The following is a 27,755-nucleotide window of genomic DNA, read 5'->3' as shown; positions in this document are numbered from 1 at the left end:
TTTTATTTTATTTTATTTTATTTTATTTTATTTTATTTTATTTTATTTTATTTTATTTTATTTTATTTTATTTTNATTTTATTTTATTTTATTTTATTTTATTTTATTTTATTTTATTTTATTTTATTTTATTTTATTTTATTTTATTTTATTTTATTTTATTTTATTTTCTCCCTCGGGAGATCTGCTTACTTTTTAATGTAAGTAAGAGAATGTGGCTGTCTGATGTAATTTCAAATATTTTCAATAGGCTTAAAATAAGAGGAAAGTTAGTTTGCCTATTCCACTGAGAACGAAGCAAAATGTTTCTTTTGTTGTAAAATATTATTTTAGTACTTAATGCTGTAAGACAACTGTAGAAGATGCGCTGTTTCCATGAAATGTGAAATATCCAATAGTTGATTTCAGGGTAAATAAAATCAATAATAGAAAATTATGGTGATATTGGCTACACTTGAAATATCCCCGAATGAACATTATTCTAGCTGTTAGTAGTGGCATTCACTAAAATTTCTGTTAATCTAAATGGTGAGCTACTATTGTTCTACAATTTCACAAATTTAATGCTGTGCAGRTAAGTTAATCCTATGACTCTTATTTTCTACCTTTTTGGAAACAGGGTCCTCGGGAAGCTGTTATTTGGCTTGCTGTACACCATAAGCAAAAAGAAGCTGTAGAAATCTTCTCCAAAGAGATTGCACCAGCTGGAACAGGAATGGGTAAATACTTGCATCGTATACATCTTAGTTACATACATATATATGTATATACACACATATATGTATGTATGTCTCAGTTTAAGCACACATTTTAACTGTTTTTGTGACTAATGAATAAGGACCATCTGTTCAGATATATATCTGCTTCTTTTGTTTACCTTCTCTGTTATATGAAAAAATCAAAAAAAAGCAAACAAAAGGAAAAAAAAAGCAGCTTTGCACCAGTCCTTTGTAAATTCCATTGTATTCTCTTAACTTTTTAGGAAGTTACTCCTTGACTACTTTGAGCAAGCTGTTCTTTACTGTTCTATTCGCAAGTGATTTCTATGTGTCACTGCTSAGTTTAAGCAGCACATTCAGATGTTGTGATTTGACTGCTACCACTGTATGGATACTCACTTTTTTATTTATTAATCCATTTAAAACTTGGACAGTTAATTCCAAGGACAGAGCTACTGTTAAATATCTAAGCTAATTTATAGAAGAGTATATTGAGGCATTGAAGGATCTTCAAAATTAAGTTACATTAGCTTAACATAAATCTGTCAACTTCTATAGCAAATCTAGAATCCTGGTTAATGGGATTTTTTTTCTGTTTTGCAGTAAAGGACTTAGTGAACATTTTATTTCCAGTGGTTTTAAAACTGTATGCAAGTGTGCATGTTGTGTCTTCATAGTGGTAACTGAGAAATAGCTAATATAATAGTGGGTTTTTTTAAAAAAAAAAAAAAAAGTTGTGTTTATAGAGGCAGGGTCAACAAATGGTCATTTTTTTAAAATGTTTTTATCTTTTCCTTCTACCAGATAGAAAACAATAATGCAGAACTAATTAGGTATATTCGTAGACAAGATTTAAAAAATAATTTGCAGTTGCAAAAACTATTGGATCAACATTTATTGTAAATGTAAACTGTTTCCAAAAAGTTTTTCCTAAGAAATGAAAGGTAGTTTTTCACAGTAGGAGTTTCTSCCTTTTCATTTTTCAAGTAGATACACTTAAAACTAAAGATAAATATRTACTTATTCATTATCATATATGTGTTTATAGCTGTCAAAAATCTGCACCTGGAATGGGTGGAGTGTCAATGTATAGTATAAAATTGAGGTTTCTGTAGTATATGAATGTCTGTTTCAGTGTGGCTGGCAAGCCCTGGGACAGCTGTTTCCAAGAGCTCCAGGAGAAGATCCAGATACGTTTATGTTCAGAATCAGATAGAAGGCTAGGCAGGCAGGTTGGATAAGTGTGGAGGCATTGGTTTTGCTTTATAAAGGAATTGAATGAACTTTCTGGAACATCCTGCAGCATTTATTCACTAAAAATCCACTTGATAGAACTGCTACTAATGACCGGCAATGGGAAACCTTCCCATTGCTTCTGGAATCATCCATCTGGGGAATCCGCCGATAAATAGCTCTTCATCTGCTTGCCAGGTTCAGGACTACAGGATCTTTTGGCCTCAGGGTGAATTACCAGTGTCAGACAGTAACTGAGACTGCTTATTGACTGGCTTCCAAAGGCTTGAACCAAGCCCATAAGTAGGCAGTCTGACTATGCATCGTTTTCTGTGGAGATTATTAAAAGATTATTAAAATGATTTTGCAGTCATATTTGGTTATTTTTGCATGGTAATTTCCGTAGTAGCTGCACAGATAAATCCTGTGTACGCAGAAAGTGGCTTGATTTGGGATCCTAAATACTTAGTAGGTTGAATGTTCTGATATTCTTCCACAGCAGTAGTTTTCAAGCTGCCGGCCCTCACTGCTAAGTCTCACTATGGAAAATAATCAGTTCAACACTGCTGACCAGTAATTAGCAGTGTATTTATACTGAAAGGGTTTATAACTTTTTTGTTTCTGCCTGTAGTGATGGCTGAGAAACTTGTTGTCAACAGCAGACCTAGGAATGCCCTCTAGTGAACTGTTAAAAGACACTCTTCTGCAGACAACACTGCATGGCTCTCCTGCATTAGGTATCTTTTACAGGAGGAGAGATAGTGRCTATGGGAGTGATTGCAAACAAACTTATTTTTTGAAATTCTTTAATGCAAAATTGAGGAAATGTAGGAAGAAAGAATCCTCCAAACCCAACAGCAGTGATAAAAGAGGAATTGGTAATCTGCAGGGTAACATCACTTGAGTTGAAATACCTGAATCTATTGCATTTTGAACATTTTGACTGAATTTTAGGAAATAACATTCATTTAGTTTGTAACAGAGAAAAAAAATCTAGACATTTCCTTCCATTTAATTGGACCGTGTCTAGTGGTTAAAGAATAGTGATTATAGCTACAATTTTTCACCTCAGTAGCAGCTTGATGTCAGTTATTTTAATATGTAGACAGTTGGTAATTGTCAAATACAGCACCTTTCATCCAAGAATGGAAAGCTGTGTAGATGTGAACCAAGCAAGCTTTACAGTGTTTAGAAATATTGGAAAGTATTATCCCTGCCTTGGAGATGTTTTCCTGAGATAGCGGAAGGAGGAATGACCCAAAAAGAATTTCAGTCAGAATTCTACACTCTGCTTTCTCTGTAATAAATGCTGGAGGGAGGTCCTAATTGCTCCTGCTCTGGTCCTTAGGACTTATCTGTACTCAGATTTATTAGAGGGGAGGCAGCAGTAAGCCAGGCCCTTGGGTTTGTGTGTGTTTACCGGCTGCATCTCCTGTGACAGAATCCAGGAGCACCGTCACTACTGGAAGTGTTCAGGTTCATTCCATCTGCTAGTCAGACTTGCCACCCTGAGCTAGACTTGGTTTTATTTTGGCAGTACTATCAGAGTATGAGAACTATCTATTATTGAGGTATTCCTCTAATTGCCAGCATTAAAAAAAAAAAAAGTTGTTCTAAGCTTAGCTGAAATCATTTAATATTTTTTTGAGCTGATGAATTTTCAAGGGAGTTCTAAACCATGCTTTTTTCAGACCATGCAGAATATAAGGGTAAAACAATGATGCAAAGAAAAGGAACCTATAACACTTCCATTGAAAAGGAATCATTTAAGACCCTGCTGAGGAGCATTATAAATTGAGTGCTGTCTTGCATGTCAGAAATGAGGTCCACTAACACAGCTAAAAGCACAAGTTTTCACATCTGTGTTTCTTAACTTCTCACTGATTTTGCAGATTTGGTTGTTTTTAAACATTTTTTTTATATATAATAGATGGTTTTATATAGGAGCAGTAGTTCTTATAAAAGGAGAAAGCTTTAGAATCTGTGCCCCCAGGTCATCGAAGGGAAAGATGAAGGAGGCTTATGTATGTGTGCCCTGCAATAAATAAAAGATGTGGAATCTGCAAGAGAAGTTTGGGAGAGGCACCTCTTTAAAAATGTGAACTTTGATAAGCAAGAATAAATTATTAGAATTTTTATAGCTATTTCCTGTTTTTTTCTCCTCATGCTATTTTTAATTACCATTGATTTTTTTTGAAGACCATTGAGGTGCATGAGCATACAGTAATGTTCTGCATTACAAATCTCAGTTTCAAGCTTGCATGAGAGATTCTTAAGCCTAGAGAAGAATTTGAAGTTACTGTGTACAGAGATGTGATTTGTGAGAGTGATATGTTGTTTATTTTCTGTGTTTGGAAGGGAACACTTTTATTGTAAACTTCTGTTGAGTATGATATTTAATCAGTTTTCATTTGGAGCCTGCTTTTATGACAAGGTTAAAGAGATAAAAGCGCTTAAAAAAAAAACTTAATTGCAAAATTGGGAAAAAAAGTTTTTTACTTTTTATTACCTGAGTTAAATAAACCTCCAGTTAGTAAAATCATACCTTTTGTTTACATAGTTTTGTTTCTCTGTACTTGGAGAGTAGATCATAAGCTCGGAAAAGAAGGATTTACGTGTGTCTGTAATGTTTAGCATTAACAGAATGGATTTTTAGAGCCCTTTCCTTGTTCTACAGAGGAAGCTTTTGTGTAATTTGTTAAGATCGCAGTGGGAATTAAGACGCCGGAATGCCTGTTGAAGCCCAGCAGTGAGGAATCCTCAGCTCATGAGCTCAGGGTTTTAAGTCTGTTGTAGCCTGCAGGAGTTTGGGTCAGTTCTGCATAGTACAGTCAAAGAAAATTCACCCTTGCTTCATTAAAGCTAATAACCATAGACCAGGTTTGTAGTAAGGGAAAGTGTCCTCATAATATACAATTAGTACAGATTTACAATTAGCATTTTAGATATGGTATAAAGAAAAAAATATTTAAATTCCCTATCCCATCTAACTTTTTTGTAACTTCAAATATTTTATTCAGAACAAAATCTAATGTAAAAATGGCTCAGAAAGAGCCTTGCTGAGGGAATTTGGCATTTTTAGTTTATTAGGGCTTCAGTAGCTAAGAAATGTTTCAGTAATAGCTGAAATAATGTGCTGACCCTTATTTCACATTGAAATGACCGGAGTTTGACACTAAGATGACAGCTGGTTAATCCAACTTGATATTTTAAAGTGCTTGAGTATATGTAAATATTATGACTGATCTCGTAAGTGTGTTGGAAGATACTTCGAGAAGTGTCCTAGTTTTAACAATTTACTGCAGTTCCCCCCTTTTTTTTTTTTTTGTTTGAGAATAATACTTCAGAAGATATTTTATCTGCTCTGTTCAAAGGACATGGATAGAATAATTAAGGACATATAATTGACCCCCATAAACAATCATTGCACATACTTTATATTTTTACTCAACACTACTGTAAGTGCTGTTGACTGTAAAATCCTGGATTTCAGGTTCTGTTTTACCAGTGAACATAATTCTTGGAAATTAGGGTTTTTTGACTGTTACAAAAATGCACATATTCCATATTTTAAGATATATATATGTGTGTATATATATATATGCTTTGACCTTTGGTTGAGTTCATTCTGTTTGTGGAAATATGAGGGGCAAATGATTTAGGACCAAAAAAATACAAGTCAGCAAATGAGACATGATTATGTTTTGTAACACAAAAGTTACAAAGAAAGATGTGTCACTTATTGAATTTAAACTACACAAAAGATTTTTAGCTCTTCGGTTTTGACTAGTCAGTACATTTTGACTTTTTTTTAACTCACAAAGCATTTTGTGAAACAAGTTTCTTGTGATCTGTCATATGTGTATGTAGATACATAATATATATATGTATGTAGATTTGTTCAAAAACTCTTAAAAATTGGAGAGTAGGTTAACAGATAACTAATACTAAACTGGAATTAGATCTAGCCTTTAAAGTACCACTTAAGTAAGGTAGAGGAACTGTTAAGGAGACAAAATAGAAGGTTTTCCCACCAGTAAGTCTCTAGTGAGCACTTCCGAGGGCTGGTATTAATGAAGTTTGTTTCAATGCAGATTTAAATCTCATAGGTTGATTGCAAATTTCCACAGAAGCTTTTCTTGCCATAGGGTATTTTATAGGGTTTGAGAGATCGCATAGGTTATCTGTTTGCAATATGTATTAAAACATGGCAATTACACATACTTAAATTGGTGCTCCTCAGGGCTGATTTTAAGTATTCTTTTCCCTGGGGCTGATTTTCAGCAAAACCACTCTGATATGTTTGTTTGAACATCAGAGTTGGGGCAAGGGAGGAGAGAAGAATTGGTGACAAAGGATGAGGAGGGGCAAGCTGTGCATGCCCTTATGTAAAGCAACATGAACTGTCCTGTCTTTTTCCAGTAAAGCCAGGTACTATTTACTCCTTTTTGGTAGCAGCGTTCTTGAAACTTGTTGGAAACTTGCTGTATTTTTAACAGGATGATATGTGAGCTTTAAAAGTGCTGCTATTTACAAACAAGTCCTCAGGTAAGTTTCATACAATAAGAAAATAAAAAAGATTGAGATGCAGGGGACATACTGGGAAAGAGAAAACATATATATGAGATCATGTAGGGGACTCTGTGGAGCTGCAGTAYCAAGAAGAATCACTTGATCAGACTTTACCTTGCATTATCTACAAGCACGCCTGTCACCGCAGCCATGCTGAAGGACGGGCTGTGGGTGTTCGTGAGCTTTGCTTTAACCACCAGCAGTGGTTCTTGGGATGTTTTTTCCATCCTTCAGCTTTGGCTGACACTTGCTACTGGTAAAAAAAAAACGTCGCTTGCAGCTGGAAGAATCATAGACAGAAGGAAAAAAGCTGCATGTGTAAATGTATTGACATCCACACACACAGTGGCTATGAAGACTTGTGTTTTTTGTTTATTAGTTTTTTGTTGTTGTTGTTGTTGTTTCTTTGTTTTTCTTAAATTAGGGTGAAAATTAAGACAGGAAGGTGGCAAGAGGGAGCAATCATACAGTGAAAAGGTAGTGCAAGGCTGTAGGGAGAATTGTACAGATTAAGCGAAGAGAAGCATTTGCTAAGAAATAATTCACTTTCTTTGTAGACTTAGTATAGACTCAAATTGATTCTCAGGCTGATTCTCAGATTCTAAGGCTGATTCTCWGAGGAAGGGTTGTGAAAGAGAGCCTAGTGGCCTAGATAGCAGTGAATTACAGCARTGCTGTGTGCCTACAGCTATCACTGACTTTAGTGGAATTGGTACCTGTTGTTCTTCCAAACATACCTTATAGTTGGAAGTTAACGAAACTAAACTAATGGCATTTAAATGGCATAATCCCTAGTACTGACCTGTAGCTTTTAAGCACACGGCTGCGTAGAGGAATTAGTATCAGGCCATCTCCTCAGGCATTGTAAGAGAAAATGGTCTCGAAAACAGCAGCCTATTGAATTTGACCCTGGAGGCAAAATAAGTGTGGTGATATTTGATACGATGATTACACCAGACGAATTCTATAACCAAAGCTGYTGCTGAACAGAGCGTTGACAGACTGAAAGGAAGGGCTCTGTTTTGTCAACTGTGCACAGGCATTCAGCTCAGTGTGGTGCACCGGTGCAGTGCTGCTCTGGGGGAGCAGAAGCTGCTACCTGCCAGTGAGGAGTCCTGGCCCACTGCAAGGGAAAGGACATTTTCAAGAGGCTCATGGCAGCAGATAGGGTGACACCATGGTTGATGGCACTTATCTGCTGTGRTGGACTAAGACATGGGTTCTGAGGGGAAGGGGTGCACCATGCAAAATTTCTAGGTAACAAGATCAGCGGCCTCAAGATACCTCATAATCTGACTTGATGCTGATTTAGGCTGTCTGCAAGTCCAGTGAATGAGTTATGCCACATGTCACTGTAGGCAAAGATAAGTTGTCTTCCAGAAAGGAGTGGGGGGGCATCTGCGCAGAAATTAAGCAAGCAGCATAGAGTGAGCATGAAGTCCAGCATGAGTAGGTCTTCCTGCCTTGAAAGTGTCCCGAGACAGCAGTAGCTCTAAGGAGATCACAATTAATTTTGTAGAAATAGCTCTCTTGCTAGTGGCAAATCAGCTGTTACCTGCTTATACTTCACCTTTGTTTGTCTTCTCCCTGCTTTACCTGAGAAATGCAGTGGGGATCTGAGCTATGGGAGGTGAGGTCTCTGCTCTCACACCGTTTACAGAAATAACAAATCATCAAGCATAAACCAAAATCAATTTAAGATTTAGTTCCTCTTTCATGGTTTAAATCTTAGTAGGAATTACATACAGTAAAAGAAAAAAAAAAATAGATTGTCCTTATATGTGCTCCTAGGTAGGAGGAACTTGGATATTGGTGTGGTTTGGCTCTGCAATTGTATTTATTTACAAGGGTATCTATACTATTTCCAGAGACTGGCTTGCTGTAACTAAGGATTACAGTGGTGAACTTTGCAAGATAGTAATAGCAAATAGCAGTAAAAGGTGTTGGTTGTACCCTCGTGGTGTGAGCACYGTTGTTGTTCTTGAGTTGTTTTCTTATTAGTGTTCAGGTTACTGCTTTGTTTTGGGAGCCAAGTACTGTCGTGTGAGAGCAGGCGAGTGAAGAGCTTTCCTTCAGGAAGTTGAAATTGATTTTTGGAGCAAAATCTGGTATCCTTAATGAGCAGTTCAGCTGCTTAGCAGGAAGTCAACCATGTGACAATCCRCAGATAATTTACATGAACTAACTTTATGAACCTATATTTTGAGCATGACCTTACCATATCCAGCCTCTTCTCCAGCAACTTAAACAAAAAAGTGGGAGCTTGATTCAGTAAAATTAACTCTGCATGCGYGTGTGTGTGTTGGGAGGTAATATTGAATGGTAATTAATACTCTAGCACCTTCCAAATATTGATGTGTTTTTTAGCCTCTGGCTAAATACAGTAAGTGAAGACTGTTTATCTGGTGAACTTATGCTTATGTGAACTTAGGCTTATGATGCCGAAGAATTGCACTGGCCAGGCTGGCAGAGTGATCATGAACTGGCCTCAGCCAAAAGAATTCTTCCATAACTTTAAGTTTTACTTAATTATCATCCGTGAGTCAGCCATTTGGATATGCACTGAATGTAAGCATTGTTGATTCTAAATGYGTCTCCAAGTATAGAGTGGTGTGAACAAGGTAAAACTACAATTTATGTAGCATCATCCCTTTTCAAAAACTTAATCAAACACACTTTTAAATGCTAATCAAATACACTTTTAAATGTAACTCCAGTGAAATCACTTTTCCAGTGAATTCGACTGCAGGATGGGGACCTCCGCTGTGTTGCACTGTGGGTGCTGCCACTGCTGCAGGTCCGYATTAGCAAGGCACTGAGGCCAAGCTAGGACAGCCTATCAAGACAGAGAGGTTATGAGCACAGGCTTAGACTCTGGCGCGGTGACTTGGCTTTCAGTCTGTTTGGAGCATGGACAAAGTGAATTCACACCTGAAAGAAGCATGAGGAAAAGTGCTTGTCAGGCTAGGTTTAATTTGAGTAAATACATTGCGTGAGCAACTTTTCATAGTTGTTTTTGAGGTACTGCTTGCATGAATGTTAGTTCCTAGGCTAACATAATTGATCCTATTTATCATTTCYTTACTAAGTCAGCAGGTATAGACTCTTGATATATCATGCATGCACTGTCTGTGTCAAAATAATGTATCCCCATCCTCAGGAAGGGGACAGCAGAGCTGTTTGTCAGAAATACTAAACTGTTAAATGAATTCAATTGTATGAAAGCCTGGCGACCTAATAGAGATTAGACAAGAGTCTAATCATGGTGTTGATGTGCTGTAAATCTAGGTTTGCACCCTGATTTAAGCCCCTAAATTTACCCATGTATCAAAGAGAACAGGATTTCCACTGCACAGCACCTTAAGAACTAAATGCGTAGGAATGTAGCACCTTCCCGGCTAACCTAAATTAGCCAGGAAAAATGCAGAAGAGAAAGGAGGATGAGAAACAAGAATAAAGCCATTTGTTYAAACCCTATTAAAAAAGACATAGTTCAGCTCAGAATTCTGTTATATTTTCAAATAAAAAAATATTTATTTTTCTACCAAGCGTAGTACCTGCTTGGCAGGGTATACAGAAATAATACCAAATTCTTCATATTTCACACATTTTGAAATAATTTTTAAGTGCTTTTTACGTGTGTTAGCTTTTTATCTGTTGCATAAATTGTTTGGATRTAATGATTTGTGATGCTGTACATAATTTGCGAAGGGCTTCTCAGYATTATATATACTATAAGAATGATTCAGGCTCCCGAAACAGAAGAGTCCCAGTGTTGAGAAAGTGCCTGTAACGTTTTCTTTTTTATCTTCATTTCTAGCACCTGGTCTGACAGGAGTCGTTGGAGGGCGTCCACGAGTGTAAGTTCAGTTTGTATCATTAAGTTTCTTTTCCACTGCTCAACACTACAATAAAAAAGAAAGCAACTAAAAAGTCTTTCAGTTGCATATTATGCTCAGTAATTAGTGACAAGATGTATATTTTTTATGGTACTTTTATCATTCCGTCATGGATTCAAGCTTTCATGCCGATTTTTACCTCCAAATGCCTGAGGCCATTAAGGATTTAAAAAATAAGGCAGAAAAAAAAAAAAAAAAAAAAAAAAAACCAACACATTGCTTGGACATTCCTCATATTAGAAATGCTTCAGTAGATGCCCTTTAAAGTTTCTGCTTTTCTTTCTCTCAATGGTTATGCGTATGTTTTTTTGTTTTACAAAATCTTAGAATTTTTTTTTAATAATGAAGTTTAAATAAAGCTCCATAATAATGATTTTTTTCAGGCTTATCAAAGTTATTTGGAAAACCATTGCTTAACCACAACTAAGTAGCTTTTAAGTTTTTGTTTATTTTTTGTTTTTCCTCCAAAGTCTGACTACTCTAAAGATGCATGAGCTGATGTTTGAACTAATTTCTGATTAAATGGATTTATGCTGTTTGTTTTGTGTGTTTAGGTCTCCAGTTTTGAAACCATTCTTCTTCCTTTATCCCAAAAGCAATGTCCAGGTAAGAGCTGCTCCTTAAAGCCTGCTCTGTTCTCACTGAAGTCATTGACAAAAACTGTTTGAGTCTTAAAGATTGTAACATTTACTAGTAAGTTTCATTACAAAGCATTTCCTAGAAGCTACTGTTCCTTGCATATGCTATTTTTAGAGCCCCTAATATATTTATTTTATATTTTCTTTATCAAAGAGAATTTATAACAACAGTCAATTTACCTGAAGACAGAAACTCACTATTCACTTGTAAAATATATTAGTACATCATTCAGGGTTGACTTTACTTTTGAGATTGATCAAAACAATCACCTGCATGTGATTGAAGACATTGAGGACTGAYAAGCCATCTACTAAATGAACAGATGCTCCTTTGTTTTTCCACAAAAATTACATATAGTCAGTGATATTAAATTAATTCATTTGTAAACTGTCAAGTATTAGGATTTTGGATTTCAATTTTAGGATTTACTGGTAAGTATTGTGAAGCAAGATTCTGTATAGTACTGCTTCACTTCAAGAAAATAGGGAGGAAATTTGTCATCTTTTAAAATCCATGAAATTGGGTAGAACACTTTGATATGCAGCAGTATGTTTTTTTTGTTGCAATAACTCTTTTTTTTTGTATTTTTCTCTGTTTATGAGACTGTCTTCTAGGAGTAAAGTAGATTGCTATTGTTGTTGTTATTTGCTATTTAAAATGGTTCAGAAGGGACACACCTTATCCATAAAACCATTACTGAAAATGTGCCAGATTCATATTTAATCAGAAATATTGTACACATGCTGGACTAGATTTATCTAGTTAGATAGTTTTAAAAATCGSTATTTTTTCAGATCAACCTTTTTTTAAATGGAGAGCATGTTGAGACATTTGAGGAAGATCTCACATTTACCTCAGAAGAAGTTGTTTCCTGTGATCCGCCCAAGATGAACAGTGAATTGAAAGGTATATACACCTTTTATTTCTTAATGTATCACCATCCGTGTTGGATTTTACCCATAAAATATATTTTACCACCTTATGCTGCACATGAACTCTCCTGCAAAATACTTAATGCTRCTTTTCTTTGAAAGGCAGGGTCCTAAACCTAGCATTGAACAGTATAAAATGTAATGGAGGTTGTAGCAAGTATTTAAATAAATGGTTGTTCAAAACAACTAAATCTTAGACACAACTATAAACACAAGCATACTGGCTTAAAACTGAAACATAACTTAAAAGTGAATTGCAAATTTACTTTGTTAATCCTGGAAGTAAGTGAATGTTATTTTACATTAAAAAAATTGCATTGAGAATGGCAAATAGACTTACAAAATACTAAAAATACAAATAATTAAAAATTGGCCATGGTCCTGCCATATTCCATAAAACAGGCTTCGTGTAACAAAGAAGAATGATACCAATCCAGTACTGTTGACACCTGAAGAAAACATTCTACACTAATAATCCAGCAGGACAACTCCTGTGCTGTTCTTGGACTTGTCTATTCAGATTCAGAAGAAAGAGGAAAAGAAATTTAAAAGGAACAAATCAGTGAGCTGAGCTATATAGCTCTGCAGTAAAAAAGTGTTCAATCTGGATAGTTTGTAGAAGTCAGGTATTAGGTTAAGAATTGTAAAAAATRTTAGATATCTTGAGGTTTTTTCATGTCTTTTATAAAGATACAGCTGTGAAAGATACAGCTTGCTCTTTGAAAGTTACTGATATTGAATGCCTAATTGCTATAAGTGATTTAATTTTCCCATATCYTTTAAAATATGTCTTTAATATATGATCATTTACATGTCGCACAGAGGCTGATTAAACTCTTAAATATGTATTTATCTCTTGCTCATGTCTGTTACAAATCTAAGCTCATAGCAGAATCTATTAGATACTTGGGAGTTCTAGTTCTAGAGAATGACATAGGGTATTTAAGGTCAAAATACAGCAAACGGGATAGGAGTTAAGGGATAGGAAGTCGTTTATTTCTCTTTAATAAAGAGATTAGCAAATTTTCCAACTTTTTCAAGGTAGTGCAATGCTAAATAGAGGTGAAACAAAGCTATTAAACTTCTCATTTCTCTCAAAAGCCTTTTCATCAGAGAAAACGTTCTGAGGTGCCTGACATCTGCGTTAGAAATACTGAATTCTTCAGGCTTTGCTCAGGCAAAACTTCACTTCTGAGGGTCAGCAGGAATCCTGTGGTGGTTTTCCTTGAGAAAGACCTCTAAACTTTTGTCTGTAGTTGTAAATAGAATTGTTTTCTGGAAGTGAYTAAGAGCTTACCTGCTTCTGTGGCTCGATATAGGAACAGTGTGTATGGGAAATAAATAGGCTAGACTGTGAAAGGGAAACATTTTCTGAAACATTTTCTGTCAGCATTTATAAGGGGGGGAAGTATTTTTCTTTATGTTTCATGGTTATCTTGAGTGTGAGAGACTGTTACTTGTCTTTGAACTGATAAGRAAAATATGTGAAAATGGATTTCAGAAATGCTGCTAGAAGTGGTTCTGGGAGGGTGGAATTTGAATTCACCATTTAGCCCAGCTGTGAGGAGAATTCTTTTGTAGATTTGTTTGAGATGTTTATTAAATGAAAACAGCTTCCTGATAAACAGATGATGAAGGATAAATAATTAGGGCAAAAATAAGTGGGAACACCAAAATAGTTTAGAACTGGTTTAGTAAGGAGACACTGTCAGAGATTGTATAAAATGTTTGATGCAGGAAAGACTCTGGCAGCTTACATGATTTAAACTTTGTCATATTTCAGYCTTTAAAGAAACACTGTATTTTCTGTGGACTTGTGACTAGAACAATTCTTTAAAATAATATGATTTCTGTGGTGGCATATAAAAACAAAACAATTGGTGATCTTTGGCTTGACTATTCCAGATGCTTTCTTTTGATGGCTCAGGTATTATTTAATCACAAATATTATTTCCTAATTAAATAAGTAGAYGCTGTGATATTTTCTGGCAAATTTCCTGGCCCATTTCTGCATGCAKTTCTTCTGGATATAAACAAGGCTAGTTCAAACAAACCAAGTAAGGCATACCTTAATTCTTTTTATTATGTACTTCAGGTCTGAACTAGAGCAGTTTTATTTCGGCACGTTTTGTTTGGGATCTAAGTGTCATCTTTCTGATCCAGCTGTATCAACAGAGTGGTTTGCTATGGGCAGACCTCTTGTTTGTTACTGTTCTCACTGCTGTGGCCACTGATATGCAAGTGGAGCTACCTTTGTAAGTCCTCCCCGATAGATTTCAATCAAAATAAGTAGCACAGGCAAAGATGTACTGCATAAATTACCTCTTAACTGCTGTAGCAAGACATTTTGTCACCCATGCCCAAATTAACTTTTGGGTTATTGCCAGCTGCCAGAGACTTGCAGCTTCCCTACCTGATCAGGACAGTAAAAACTGTGAGCAGCAGAATTTGGACATCTCTTTCCCTGTCACCAGTTTTGTTACAGCTCTCTCAAATCAGTCTGGTTTGTGTTTGATGAGTACAAGCCGATGAGAGGATCAGGAATTCTGCAGAGAGAAAGGAGTTGAAGGTGAGCGGAGTTTGCCWGGGTTTACCCATACAACTGACACAGTTGCTTACAGAATACCTGTTTACTCATGCCTTAATAGTAGATGCACTTTAAATCATCCTTGAACTTAATCATATTGTTAAATTTGTTTTACATATAATTTGAACATACCTTGGTACCTCAAGAATTCATTTGAATTAACCTAGTTCCAAACTTTTTTYAATACAGCCTGTCTTTGGTCAGCATCTCATATTTGGCTCGCTTAGAGCATAAAATCCTTAATATTGCATCATTCTGTTAAATTAAAAAAAAACACTTTGACATCATCGACAGAAGCCATAATAAAAAAGGGAGACTGATGCTTTCTCAAATAGCAGTGTATCTTACAGACAGTGTGTAGGTTGCACTGCAAACTTGATTTACAAAACCCTATTTTATGTTACTTAGAACATGCCAACTTAACACCTAAGACTGGATTTTTTTTTGTGATAAGCCTGTACCATACTCTCAATCACTTTTGAAAATGCAAGGGAAAAAAAATTCAGAAGGTTGTCAGCAAATTTTTAATAAAAACGTTGTTTGACCTTGCTGAAAGCTCTTACAAGTATTTCATTTGAACAGTGCAGTGGTTTCTTCATATTTTACAGCGGAGATTTTTAAAGTCAGGACTTTAGAAGGGATTCTTGCAATCTGGAAAAATCTKCTTGAAATGGGTTGTATAGTACTTGAGGAGTAACATTTCTCATGTATTCAGCAACGTTTGTTGGCGTTTCAGAGCTGACGTGCTCTGCATCATGGCTCTGTGCTGAACTGCCTCGTCTGGGCTGTTGAGAGACCCGGCGAGACTGGCCCGAAAGCGCTGCCTGCGCCCAGCGGTTGCACAGAAGCTGTGAGGGGAAGCTGTGAGGCGGTCGCTTCTGTGCTCTGCATGTTCCCCCTACCGGCGTCCAGGCAGCGGGGAGAGAGGAATAGCTGCTAACTTGTGCTCCGAAACGTGAGGAAACAACAGGAAAGGGAAAAAAGGCAGGAAGTGGTAACTGAGTGGCTGCAAAGGCTTCCCAGGAGYGTAAGTCTGATAGAGATGCTGGCACTGAAAAGAAACGGATTCTGGGCGCCAGCAGAGCTGGTAGGGCACAGGGCAATAGGAGCAGAAGCAAAGCTAGTTGGCAGTTYTGTCTTCCCCAAAACTGGATATAACCTAGGCTTTGAGTCTCACTACTAGGCCTTTACAAGTAAATACTGAAACTCTGCGCAGCAGAGTCAGCGCGACGTGTGCTGCTGCAGGGAACAGGAACTAGATGGTGACAAGCTGCTGCTGCTGCTGGTAGTCAACAGTTGCACAAGTTGAAGAGGTCTGTGATGTGAAACCTTGCAGAAACCCCAGTTTCTGACAGTATGGTTCCTGATTGGGTTGGGGTGGGTTTGCTGCTTGCTTGTGTGTGTGTGTGTGTGTGTGTGTGTGTGTGTGTGTGTGTGTGTGTATGAAATGTATTTATATATACTCACACCCCACATAGACACACACACACACACACACACATATATATATATATATATATATACACACACACCCCTCACTCACAAGATAGGGTAACAAGGAGGAGCTCATGAGTCATAGTTCATAATCATAATACTTCAGTATTTACAAAATCAGTCATTTTATTTTAATCTTGGGATTTTTCCATGTAGCCAAGTAAATAATCTTTATAGTAGTGAGAATGGGAGAGTTGCATTGTCTTCAAAGGGTAGTTGTGGCTATTTTCTACAGGCAGCAAGTAGTTATCAGGACAGTAGCAATTACATGTATTTTCCATAAGCGCTGGAAGCAGGGATATGCCTTAATGGGACAAAAGCTGTCAGTCTGTCAAAAAACGAAAATGTTTGCTGTGTTTGCTTTAGAAATAATAGACTCCTAACACCAGGATCAATTCAAGAAGAGGTGGCAGAAGTGATGGCTGCCATCATCTGTGCCTTCACCTGTACGAGGGTAAAAGGGTTAAGAAAGAGCAGGAGAGATCAGTTTGGCCTCCTAGCCTGTTTTATCATCTGGTAGGTGTATGGGGAGAAAGCTTTGGGAAGTTTCATGGGAGCACTACAGTGTTGGAAGTACAGACTGAAAAGATGGCTGCTTCTTCAAAACCTGTCATTATTTGTAGCTGTTATTAAAATGTGCTCATTTTCATGTTGTATAGATCTGCCAAGTGGTCCACACACTTACCGCTTAGAAGACCTTGCCTATACTAGAAGTGGAGACAAAGGCAATTCTGCAAACATAGGTATTCTTATTTCTTGTCCTTCTAAAGTGATGGAAGATTTCCAGATAAAAACTAGGCACCAAGTGTTTTTTTTTAAAAAAAAAAAAAAAAAAAAAAGTCTCTCACATCACTTGATGCTGAAATAAAAATTCATCTATGTAAAACCAGTATTTTACTAATGAAATATTTGTAGTTTTCTGTTCAACAGCTGTTGAAATCTAAGGTACTAAAAATACTTTAAAACAATGCTATAGATTTGCCAAGTCAGTTTCCCCAAAGTTAAGGAAAATGTTTTCTTTTTTTTTTTTTTTTAATACTTCTTTTCTATCTTGGTTGCTACTTACTTGTGCATATGTGTTATCTAATTCAATCTCTTGATTGTCTGATCATACATAATATTTCCATAAGTAAAGTTCCTAACATATATGGCTAAAAACATCAATAGTGCTAGGAAATGCAGAAGCTTTTCTTACGTGTAAAAGATTATTTTTCATTACATAATTAATCCAGGTGGTGTGCAGTCTCTTTACATTGATTATGCTGCTTCTTGCATTGTTTAATAATTCCTTCTATTCCTTACTTCTGCATGCAACAAATGGCTCTCTTGTTGGAAGATGAGAGCATGTGGTGTTCAAAGCTCATTATGAATTAAAGGTGCGTTTGGGATTTGATTCGTTAATAGTGCAGTAATTGTGCTAAAACACATTTATATCTAAGGAATATAGCTTTCTTGCCTTTGTGAAATTGTATTCTTGAAAAATGAAGGACTTTATTTTGTTTGAACTATAATTGACTCTTACTGCAAAGTGGCRTTGTCAGATTGTAAACTGTAATTAATAGACTTCCTTAGATATAAAAAAAATTATTGCTTTGTTGAAGAACAACAACAAAACACTTGGTCTGTAAAATTAAAGTAAGGCTAAATGCAGAGATTCTTGCATTGGGAACCAAATTTCTGAGAGACTGAAATCTCCTGCTTTCCTGATCCTGCTGTGGAGCCTCAGCTTCAACATGAAGTTGCATAACACTACTAAAGCCTGCTTATAACAAAAGCCACATAACTGGGATTTCTCGCAATTTCAACAGAATCCAATGCAAAGTGTAGGGCTAGAATCAAAACTTCAATTGCCCCCCAGTACCCCAGCTGATCTGATGATGCTTTATTATGATCAGTCGCAAATTTCTAAATCACATAAGCTGTTTAGGGAAGAAAGCTTCACGTGAATTGTTTGTTGTTGTGATTTTGTTGTTGTTTTGTAGGTGTCTCTCGTTGGCAGAGATGTAGGTGGTCAGAAGGAAGCCCAGTTTCAGTGTGGGAGCATTCCTGTCMTGTTCCACATTACCTCTCTACTGACAAATGGAAAGCTGTCATATACTTTTATTTGGGCCTTCATTAAAAAGCAGCCATATGAGCAGTTTCAGATGGAAGGGTGCTCTCAAATCAGTGTGTAAAGAACAAGTACAAATTGTCTTTAATATCTCATATTCCAACTAACACCTAGTGTACCTGACAGGTGTAATAGCACGGCATCCCCTCTACTATCCATACCTAAAGAAAACTTTAACAGCCCAGGCCTTGGAGAACTACTTCCAGCACCTCTTAGAGCGAGAGCAACCTGAAGAAAAACTAGTAACAAGGTGAGTAACTTGCTGCTCAGTCCACAGTTGCATGTAGATACATGATGACATTCAGATTTTTTTTCTGCTAACATAAATATTTCAAACCTGTCTTTAATACGTATTTATCCTCTTGGATTTTTTAAAGAACAATTTGAGCAGTAGTCTTAAAAAAAAGGAAAAGAAAAAAGAAAAGAAAAGAAAAGAAAAGAAAAGAAAAGAAAAGAAAAGAAAAGAAAAGAAAAGAAAAGAAAAGAAAAGAAAAGNAAAAGAAAAGAAAAGAAAAGAAAAGAAAAGAAAAGAAAAGAAAAGAAAAGAAAAGAAAAGAAAAGAAAAGAAAAGAAAAGGGATGCATGAAACTGGTTTTCCCTGCTGAAGCTTGACAAAGGCAGTGGTTCAGTTTATCGGAGACATTATGAGTTCTCCAAATCAGCATATTAATATTATGAACAATTTGTTAAGTTCCAGAACAGATATGCCTCCACTAAACAGAAATAACTTTAAGTAATTTGAGAGATGTATTTTTCCTTTCATTTTTGAACCCTTTGGAGAGTGCAGGAGCCTTAGTACCTGAGGCTTCCCAAGCCTCAGAGCCATTGCAGAACTGGAAGTTGGAGGTGTATACAAAGCCCCAAACTGCCTGATCTTCTGTTAGAAACCCTCTTCATGCTGTCACTGTCTCTGCAGAAGGCTTTTAATTTTTATGAAGTGTGCTCACTTCAGAGTAGAGGACATGTTCCTGGTCTCACCCGCGTTCGTGCTCCGTTCAGCAAGCCAGAATTGAGAGAGAAGAGCACATRATACTCAGCCAGAGTATTGGCTGCCGCTAAACCACATACCTAACATTTCCATATACAATGGAAAGAGAGTTCAGCAGAACTGTTATTTGTTTATATGGGTGTTGGATAAACCATTATGTGTCTCTCTTGGGTAATTGAAGAGCCTGGCTCAGAGAGGTGCAACTCCAAGCTCARAGAGAGCTCAGGGATATTTTAACCTCTGTTCTTTCTGGGCTGCAAATGCTGTTCTTCATCTCAGAAAGCAGCTCAATGCAGATCTTGACCGCTATTTTGTAAGTGCTAACAAACCTTTGCATCTCATAAATTCTAACATCAAGAAATGTAATTGCATTTCCTCCAAAACAGAGCAGAGAGGGGCAAAAAAATTAAAAATGTCACTCCTTGCAATGATACTTCTAGAAAATGATTTATTGCAGTTCCTTAATTCTGTTTATGTTCATAAATAAAAGTTGAAGTTTGCTGTGTCTGGCTAAAACCAATTTATTTTGATTAATTAGATTATCTGTTCCAGGGTTTGGCTTCTTTTAATGATGTGATAATGGAGCTCTGTGAGTGAATTGAGAAACTGCTGGGAAAAAGAATAGATCCTTTTGTGTAAATGTTCAGGATTATAAGGATTATGCTCATGTGCTTCAGATCGCACAGTTTCTTATTTAAAAAAACTCGTTTGATTTTTATTTTTTATTGTCATAAAAAGAACGGTCTTACTCTTCATTTCCTTTACCTAAAGTGAGAATGATTTAACATGTTTATATTCTTTTKGGGGCTAAAAACATACTAACAATGGCTCTGCCTCACCACCACCCAGAGGTTAGCAGCCAAATTGCTTTTCATTCTTTTCCCCTAAGGCTATTAAAATAAATAGGTTTGCCACATGAAAAAATGGAGTTATTTTTGATAAATAGATCTGTAAAGTAAGAAGCTTCCAGGTTTTCAGGTGACACATTAATGATTTTCTTTCCAAAAAAAAAAAAAAAACCTATGAAATTACTTTTTCCCCACCTATGTAGAATATATTCTCCTTGGGGTAATGGCAGTTTTCTTCTTGTGCATGGCAGTGATGTGCAAGCTCAACAGGAAGAATCGGACCAACCTAAGGGAAGGCAAGGAAAAGAACATGGTGTTCAGGCATTAGGACATGCTCTAAATTATAATAAAGGTGTTGGCCCTCTTCTGTGTGTGTTTGTGTGTGTATACACAAAAAAAATTCTAACTCTAACTGACATGAAGAATACCAGCCACACTGTAGTAGGATGTAGGCTAGATGTATGATCATACYGCATATTAAATGAAAGAATTTTTCTTTTGTTTTTAGAGGGCAAAATGTCTATCCTCCGTCTTGTTAATAGCAGATTTTTTTGTCAAAATCAAATATAGTTGGAGAAGGAAAGATTTTTCTCTTTTTAATTTAAAAATACATATATAAAATACTCGACAAATTTATTAAATATCATTTGCTGTATTGGTCAGGTACTTTTTCATAATCTCTTGTTAGGACTTCAGTTATACCCATCTTCCATCATCATTAATTTTAGAGTTATGCAAATTAATTGAGAACATAATAGAAAACAGTATTGTACTTATAAATTATTTTTATTAAGGATTTATGTTTTGAGAAATCCTAGTGATCCTAGGCCACTTACCTGGGAGGCTAAGAAAGCAAGAACTTGCTGGTTTCTTTTTCTGTCTTTGAAATACAGCTATTTTCTTGTCCTTCTGAGAATATTCCACTGCTCAGAAGTCTTCATATTTGAAGAATACAGGAAAGAAGACAAAGCACTGAAAAACTATGCAAGAACAAGCAACTGGAAATWTGCTATAGGTCTATTTTAATAAATATGAAACAGTTTTTTATTAGGAAACCACAGAGCTATTTGCCAAAATTCTGCAAAAATTTCCAAATTGGAAATGCACAATCAAATGTAAGGATGGAAAAATGCTTACTGTGGCGGCACAGAAATAAAGAAGGTCTGTTACACTRAAATAGAATTATTTTACCTTAATAACGTGTCTCGTTTCAATAAAGTGCTGAAATGCAGCTTCATTGTTATTGCAAGACCCAACTGCAAAGAATTTTATAAAACGTTTGATCTGGTGACTCTCATGCTTGTTTTTTCAGTAATAGATGATAGGATTTTCTAATCGGGTGGCAGCTATTGATAGCAAAAGTGAGTTTTGAGAATGAAATGATTCTATTTTTCAGTTTTTTTTTAAATTCTAAAATTCTGCCCACTGTCATCTGTGTACATACTGAGTCTCGAACCCCTTGCCTGATGAGCTTTCTTTATGCATAACTCTTAAAAATTTAGAAAACTGCCTCAACTGCAAATTCACTAACTTCTAATTGAGTAAGAAGAGAGTGACTACATCTTGATTTTGCCTTAATACTATTTAAGGGATTGATTTGGGAYAAGAAGGAAAGCCAAGGAGAAGGCCGTAGGCTAATATTGTTGTATACTTGCCTCAGTAACGGGGGACACTATGAGCTTAAAATTTTTGCAGTCTCTGGCTTGATATCCTGCAAAAGGCTTTTTGTTTATTTTTGTAATCTACTGAAAAACTACTTGTAAATTTTATTTTTCAGATACGAGTTGCCAGGAATCCATGGATTAAATTTTGTTCTGAAGAATTCCCTTGGTGGTGGTGGCATAGCATCCCTACGAAGTGACCCACAGGCACGTACCTAAAGCATTGATTTAACGTAGTTACCTTTTATAACTAAATATTGCATGGTCTCGTTATAACTAGCTTTTGGATTGGGATTGTTAGCAGTATCTTTTGACTSTAGTTCTTTTTAATTTCATGTGAATATGCTTCTGTATCTGCAGCATCGTTTGAAGGTTTAAAAGCTTCATAGTGAAGTAGAATTGATTTTAAATATTTATGGGAAAAGTATGTGTGTGTAAAAGGGTAACTGATATGAAGACTCTTAGGAGTCGAATATCCTTTGTGCTACCTCTGTTTTTAGATGTACTAGTTAAATCAGCTTCTCAAATCAGCTGTCAAGTTTTGGAGAATAAGAAATCCTTAGACAATTTTGATTAAGTATTTCCTTGTACATATAGCAGCTGTGAACACATTTTGAATTTACAAGAGTTCTACCAAGCCACATCAAGCTAAGCCTATGGTTAATATAGTTAAATTATAGTTAATTAATAGTAATACAAAAGAGGGAGGAAAAGGATGCATAGCAAATCTTTTGTGTTGACCGCATCATTTAGATCTGAAACTAAAAGATCTTTAGAAGTTTACATTTTGGGTTTTAAATATTTGAAACATCCCCTGAACCTGATGATAAGATCCCTTTACATGGCAGTGCTGTCCTACAATGAAGTGCAGTTCTGCCACCAGGCTGAGAAATGGTTTGATTTACAAATAATCTCAGCATAGTTAACAAGACTATTCACAAAGTAAGAAACAAATGYGTGAATCAAATGTGTAGAATCGAATTACCAAATTAAATGGGAGAAATGCAACTGGAAAAAAAATCATGTTTGTACTAGGTAGCAAACAGATTGAAGAAGCTGCTCAATCTGATTAGGATTAAATATCTGAAAACCTTAAACATATGGTTTTTCTTACTTAAGCATTTTTGTTTAAAAGTGAGAAATCCAAATGAATGGAAAAAGTAAATATAACTTGTGTGAGCACACAGTCCAAGATTTCAGGAAATTCATTCCAAATTTATATATATGGATACATAAATGCAAACAAAATATGTTAAACACAATGAATGCTTGTTATTTGTGCTGATTATGGRAAAAAAAACTGATTAACAGTTTTTAAATGGATTTTTGTGGTATATTTGAATAGTAAGGTTGTGGATTTTTCTCTTACAGGGCAAAGCACTCGGACAGATGTTGTTGGATTTCCAGATAAAGAACGTGCCTGATTTAAAATCACTAATAGAGTAATAGGTGTTTGACAAATATACTTTTAACATTTTGAGCAGTGTAAAACCATGTTATAAATAAAAACTGGCTTCCTGAGCCCAGATATCAAAAAGATACAGATGGGAAATTATAGTGACAGTTTTCTCCCAGAGGCTTAGCTATATGTCACCAATTAGCAGTTGTTTTGAGTAATACCAGACTAATAGGTTGTCTATGACTAAAAACACTTCTATATAGATAATACATTAGRTAACAATTAATTTATTCCCTGTAAAATAAATCATATTGCAACATAACAGTTATAAGACAGGAAGATAACCCTTTGTTCCAAGGTGGAAGTTATGTCTTGTTCAGTCCATCTCTCTTTTCCTTCTTTAAATCTCTATTTGAAGACTATATGGACCAGTATAGTTGAATTCTTTTGTCAACTGTATTTGCCCTGTGCCTAGGGTCACCTGCTRGATCACCTGCTGGTTATCACTATGAAGTAATCTACAGTTGAAAAGCACCAAACAGGAATTAATTGAAGTCCTTGGAATGAATTTCAAAGGGAGGATGGGAGCCTCTCTGCTGCCATGGTGCAGTGCTAGCAGGGAGGAAGGGGGCCGAGGTGGTGGAGGGGGCCACTTGTTCTGTTTCACCACTGCTACATCCTCAYTTTGTATCAGTACCACATGGATTAAGCTAATGTAAGTCTTATTTGCATTATCCTTCCTACAGAAAGGTCCCCAAACCTTTCACAGGAAGGTCTGTGGTCCTACTGCAAAAGAAGACTGTGTTGAATGCAGTGCAGTATGTCTTTAGTCTGAGTTAGCTCCCTAGTTCCCTTTCTCCGTCCGTCCATCCATCCATCTGTCCGTCCATCCATCCATCCTCTTCCGTTACTGGGAAGTGACACCAGCACATATGAAACAGGATGCTCCTAATCAAACATCTTCACATGACTAAGCGGAGTCTCAGAGATCTGTATCCTRCTTTCTGGGGTAGTATCAAGATGATGGGAATTCTGGCCCAGTTACKGTATTTCCTCTGCAGTAAGCCATATAGATATTACAATGACTGTACAGGCATTTTATATTCTAAGTATATCTCTTCCATTAGCTGGGGGAGATCGTATYAATTGCTCAGTGCTGACAGAATTGAGGCATTGCTTCATTGCAATGAATGATGAAATGATTAAAGTGTTTTTTAAACTTCGCCATACTTCTCTGGCAGCGTTCCTAGGTCTTGATGATCTGTGGTACCATTCCTGTTAATTCCCTAGCTTCTTGTTAATGAGGACTATACATGAATTGTTCCCCTCTTTTATGTGGTTTTGATGAAGGTAATTACAAGTGAAATCTCTATGCAAATTGGCAGCAATTTTCTATTGAATTCGGTGGAACTTTGATTCAACYGCACATCTTCATTTGTGATGTGAATAAGTGGCTCTCTTAGTCATCAGTACTGTCTATGTATACAGCATGGTTCTGTTGTCACCAAAAAAAAAAAAGTTTTTATCACTTCATCCCAGAAAAATACCGACTTAATATTTTAAAGGCGGAGTAGCATGCTATTGCTGTGATGTTTACATTCATTTTTAGAAAATTGTTGTTGTTAATTTGAAAGCTTATTTGTTCAGTAAAACATAGGAAGGTATTGAGAAGATTAAAAACCATAGTGATAGACCTCAGTAGCAAGCCTAAAGGGATTAAAAAAATAAACTAAATATAGGCAATTTACTCAATACACTGTTTAAATGACTCTGTAAATGTATATGCAACTATTTTTGAATTAGAATAAACATTTATAAAGTACAGATTTGTCTTAGTCATTAAAGTTGTTTCTTCTAGTGGAAAAAAAGTGATACTTGATTTAGGTTTTGGGGTTATTTATCTGCAATTTTATACGTGGCCTCTCTTTATTTCTCTTTTTTCCTTGATAYTGTTAAATGCAAAAACTGAGTTTACTGGTACTGTTTCCTGGAGAGATGGTTATTTGTAACTCTACAATAGAAGCATAATTTGCTTTAATAGGTATTCAGATGGATTGGAGGCTATGAAGAGGTTACTTCTATTTCCAGAGTTGCCCTTTTCAGTGCTGTGAAACTGTCCTTCGCAAACATCTCTTATTTTTTTCTTCTTCTTTCAGTGTGCTAAACACGGACTTCTGTAGACAGGAACCTACCTTTCCAATTGCCTTTTGATTCTGCTTTTTTCCTTTTGTCTTAGTTGGGATGGCAGGATGGAAATAATAATGACTAGTTCATAAGACAGTGATCAGTCTACTACAGATCCAGTGTAATGGAAACTGGCTTATATCCCTTACCTCTCACCTGGGAAACTTTCTTGCTGTGGCTCATCTCTGTTGCAAACAAAAGCTGTAAAGTCTTTTACTGGTCTAACTTTCTTGCTATGTCGTACCTAACTCTCAAAATAAATCGTAGGTTCTACCATGAAGTTATTCCATTGCAGTGAACAGTCCAAACAAATATTTCAGCAGCAATTGTGTCATATTTAATCATTTGAGGTGATTTTGTTGTGTTGAAGTTTAATGGTGACACAGTTTATTCTGTGTATTAAAGACCTAGAGTGTGTTACTCAAAGGTGATGCGAGAAGGTGAGACAGAATGTGCTGACCTTTCAGGTTGAGGTACAAAGTACCTTTTCATTTTAGCCATATCAAATGAAAACATTTTCCACTAAAATATGTTTTTATTTCCTTCTGAGCATAATTGTGAGAATACCRCTTAAATTTGCATTGCATCATGGCAATTGGAGAGATATAGCACAGCCCCTGAAGCTTGACGCTGTTAATGTACAGTTGCAGATTTCAGGAATCTGATGGTTTCATTCAGAGATGAGGTTGTTCCTCCACCACGTGYTCTGGGTGCTGGTCTTTTCATGCTCTCAGCAGTTCTTAGGGGGGGAAGCGTGAACTGGCTGCATTTCACATGCTGCAACTGGGTATGTGTGTAGGCTGGGAGAGGGAAGCCGCTTCCCAGCCTGTCTGTCTGCCTCTCACCTACTGCCTTTCTTGCCTGTTCCATAAGGATTCCGGACCTCCAAGGCAGRGAAGGTTGGGGGGAGGGAGGGAGAAACAAGGCTCCCTAGTGCTTCAGGTGTTACCCTGAAGTGTGGGGGGAAGTTTCCACTGCAGAAATGTCGCTCCTGACACTTGGTTTGAAACGCTGCCGTGCTCAAAGCAAGACTTTGAGCCGCCTTCTCCTCTTAAGGATTCCACTTTTCTTCTTCGGTTTCATCCCAGGTTTCCTTTACAGATCTACTTGTAATGGCCCCTGGTGATTTGGGGATTAGAGTTAACTGGCATGAAGAAAGCAAACAGGATGCCTCCACAAAGAAGATCCCATTTGGAACTGCCTGTTTCTACCAGGACGTTCAGCTGAATTCCGTGCCTTCAGCATCGGACACTTAGACGTTTCAACAAAGAGAGTTCAGATGTGCCTGGAAAAGGAGTTCTGAGGCAGCAGCACGAGGCCGGACCAGGGCTTACGCTCATGGGGGGAGTGGAAAACCTTCTCCTGCCACAACTGAGGTGGTGCCCAGAGCCTTTGGTGGGCTCCGGTAACCACCTGGCTGCGCCACAGTGCTCCAGCCCCTGTGCTCATTACCAAATAACTAATACTTCAGTGGGGCCGGGTCTGTTAAATCGTTGCCTCCTTTCCCAGTCCCTGAAAAGTGCATTGATGATGGAAGAAAAAAAAAATCCGTCGTTGTTGTTTCCTAATAACTTGAGCGAATCTCAGCACTTCCAATGGTGTTTTGGCACCTGGGTTTAGAAATAAGCKCTTTTAATGATGTGTGGTTGGTGGCTGGTCCAGAGAAGCCCTATCAGCCTCACAGAAAGTATTTTCTCTTTTATAAGGGGTGTGATTTTGAAGTAGGGGGCTTGAGGCAGCTAAGCCTCCGTTACATAAAAAATTGGCTGGGCTTCTCCCCAGAAAATCCCAAATGCCTGATCGCTGGTGCTGAGGCTCTTGCTGTAATCGGTGCTGAACAAGAGGTTACTGTGAGCCTCAGGTTCCTTTGCAAGTGGAGCAGGGGGAAGGCTGTTTCCCTTAAAAGTCTTCAGTTGACCATCTCTGGGCAGGAGAAAGGGAGGAGGCAATGCTAGTTTTTATTTTCAGAATGGTGAAGGAATCCCCTCTCCTGATACATTTTTTTTCTCCCTTTTGCTTTTCCMTTCCTCTTGYAGCTGTTCCCTAGGGGGAGAGGAGGGATGCTGAACCATTTATCTGGTGCACGGGAACGAGCGAGGGTGTTCCAGAGTTCTTAATCTTCACACCGACTCTCAGCTTTAAAGCAGCTGAGGTGGGAAATGCAACTTGCTCTTTCCCTGGCATTTGCCAGTGGAGAGGTCYCCAGCTGCTACACCTCTCTGCTGCAGCCTCCCGCTTCATTTTTCCATACACGGCCGTGTGTGTTCCCTTGTGCCTGTCTGCACGTCCACAACCCGCAGGGAGTCAGAGCGGCAGAGCCGGCCACTTAGAGCCCGTGGCCGGAGCAAGATGCTCCCAAAAGAGCCCTTCCCACCCACGCAAGCCCGGGCAGGCGGGAGTCCCCCCTCGGGCCGCAGGAGCCCAGGGGCCGGAGCGGCCGGGGCAGGAACCGGAGCGGCTGGGGCAGGGGCCGGAGTGGCCGGGCCAGGG

At 37.2% G+C, this 27,755-nt stretch overlaps 2 protein-coding genes across 2 annotated transcripts in view; both read left to right on the top strand.

The window, feature by feature from the left end:
* The window catches only part of LOC112949257, a 52,471-nt gene extending 27,611 nt beyond the window's left edge, over window positions 1-24,860 (top strand). The window contains exons 12-19 of the mRNA XM_026041637.1: window positions 620-719; window positions 10,345-10,384; window positions 10,978-11,029; window positions 11,857-11,968; window positions 16,735-16,818; window positions 18,312-18,435; window positions 21,799-21,889; window positions 23,054-24,860. Of these exons, the coding sequence (XP_025897422.1) occupies window positions 620-719; window positions 10,345-10,384; window positions 10,978-11,029; window positions 11,857-11,968; window positions 16,735-16,818; window positions 18,312-18,435; window positions 21,799-21,889; window positions 23,054-23,128 (678 nt within the window). The 3' untranslated portion in view covers window positions 23,129-24,860. The remainder of the gene's footprint in view (window positions 1-619; window positions 720-10,344; window positions 10,385-10,977; window positions 11,030-11,856; window positions 11,969-16,734; window positions 16,819-18,311; window positions 18,436-21,798; window positions 21,890-23,053) is intronic.
* Window positions 24,861-26,860: 2,000 nt separating this feature from the next.
* The window catches only part of LRAT (lecithin retinol acyltransferase), a 3,648-nt gene continuing 2,753 nt past the window's right edge, over window positions 26,861-27,755 (top strand). Inside the window, exon 1 of the mRNA XM_026041627.1 lies at window positions 26,861-27,115. Within this exon, the coding sequence (XP_025897412.1) occupies window positions 26,861-27,115 (255 nt within the window). The remainder of the gene's footprint in view (window positions 27,116-27,755) is intronic.

This window comes from Nothoprocta perdicaria, unplaced genomic scaffold (genome assembly GCF_003342845.1).
Source record: "Nothoprocta perdicaria isolate Ctin4 unplaced genomic scaffold, notPer1 scaffold_29, whole genome shotgun sequence".
NCBI lineage: Eukaryota > Metazoa > Chordata > Aves > Tinamiformes > Tinamidae > Nothoprocta > Nothoprocta perdicaria.
This window is presented reverse-complemented; position numbering and strand designations above follow the sequence as displayed.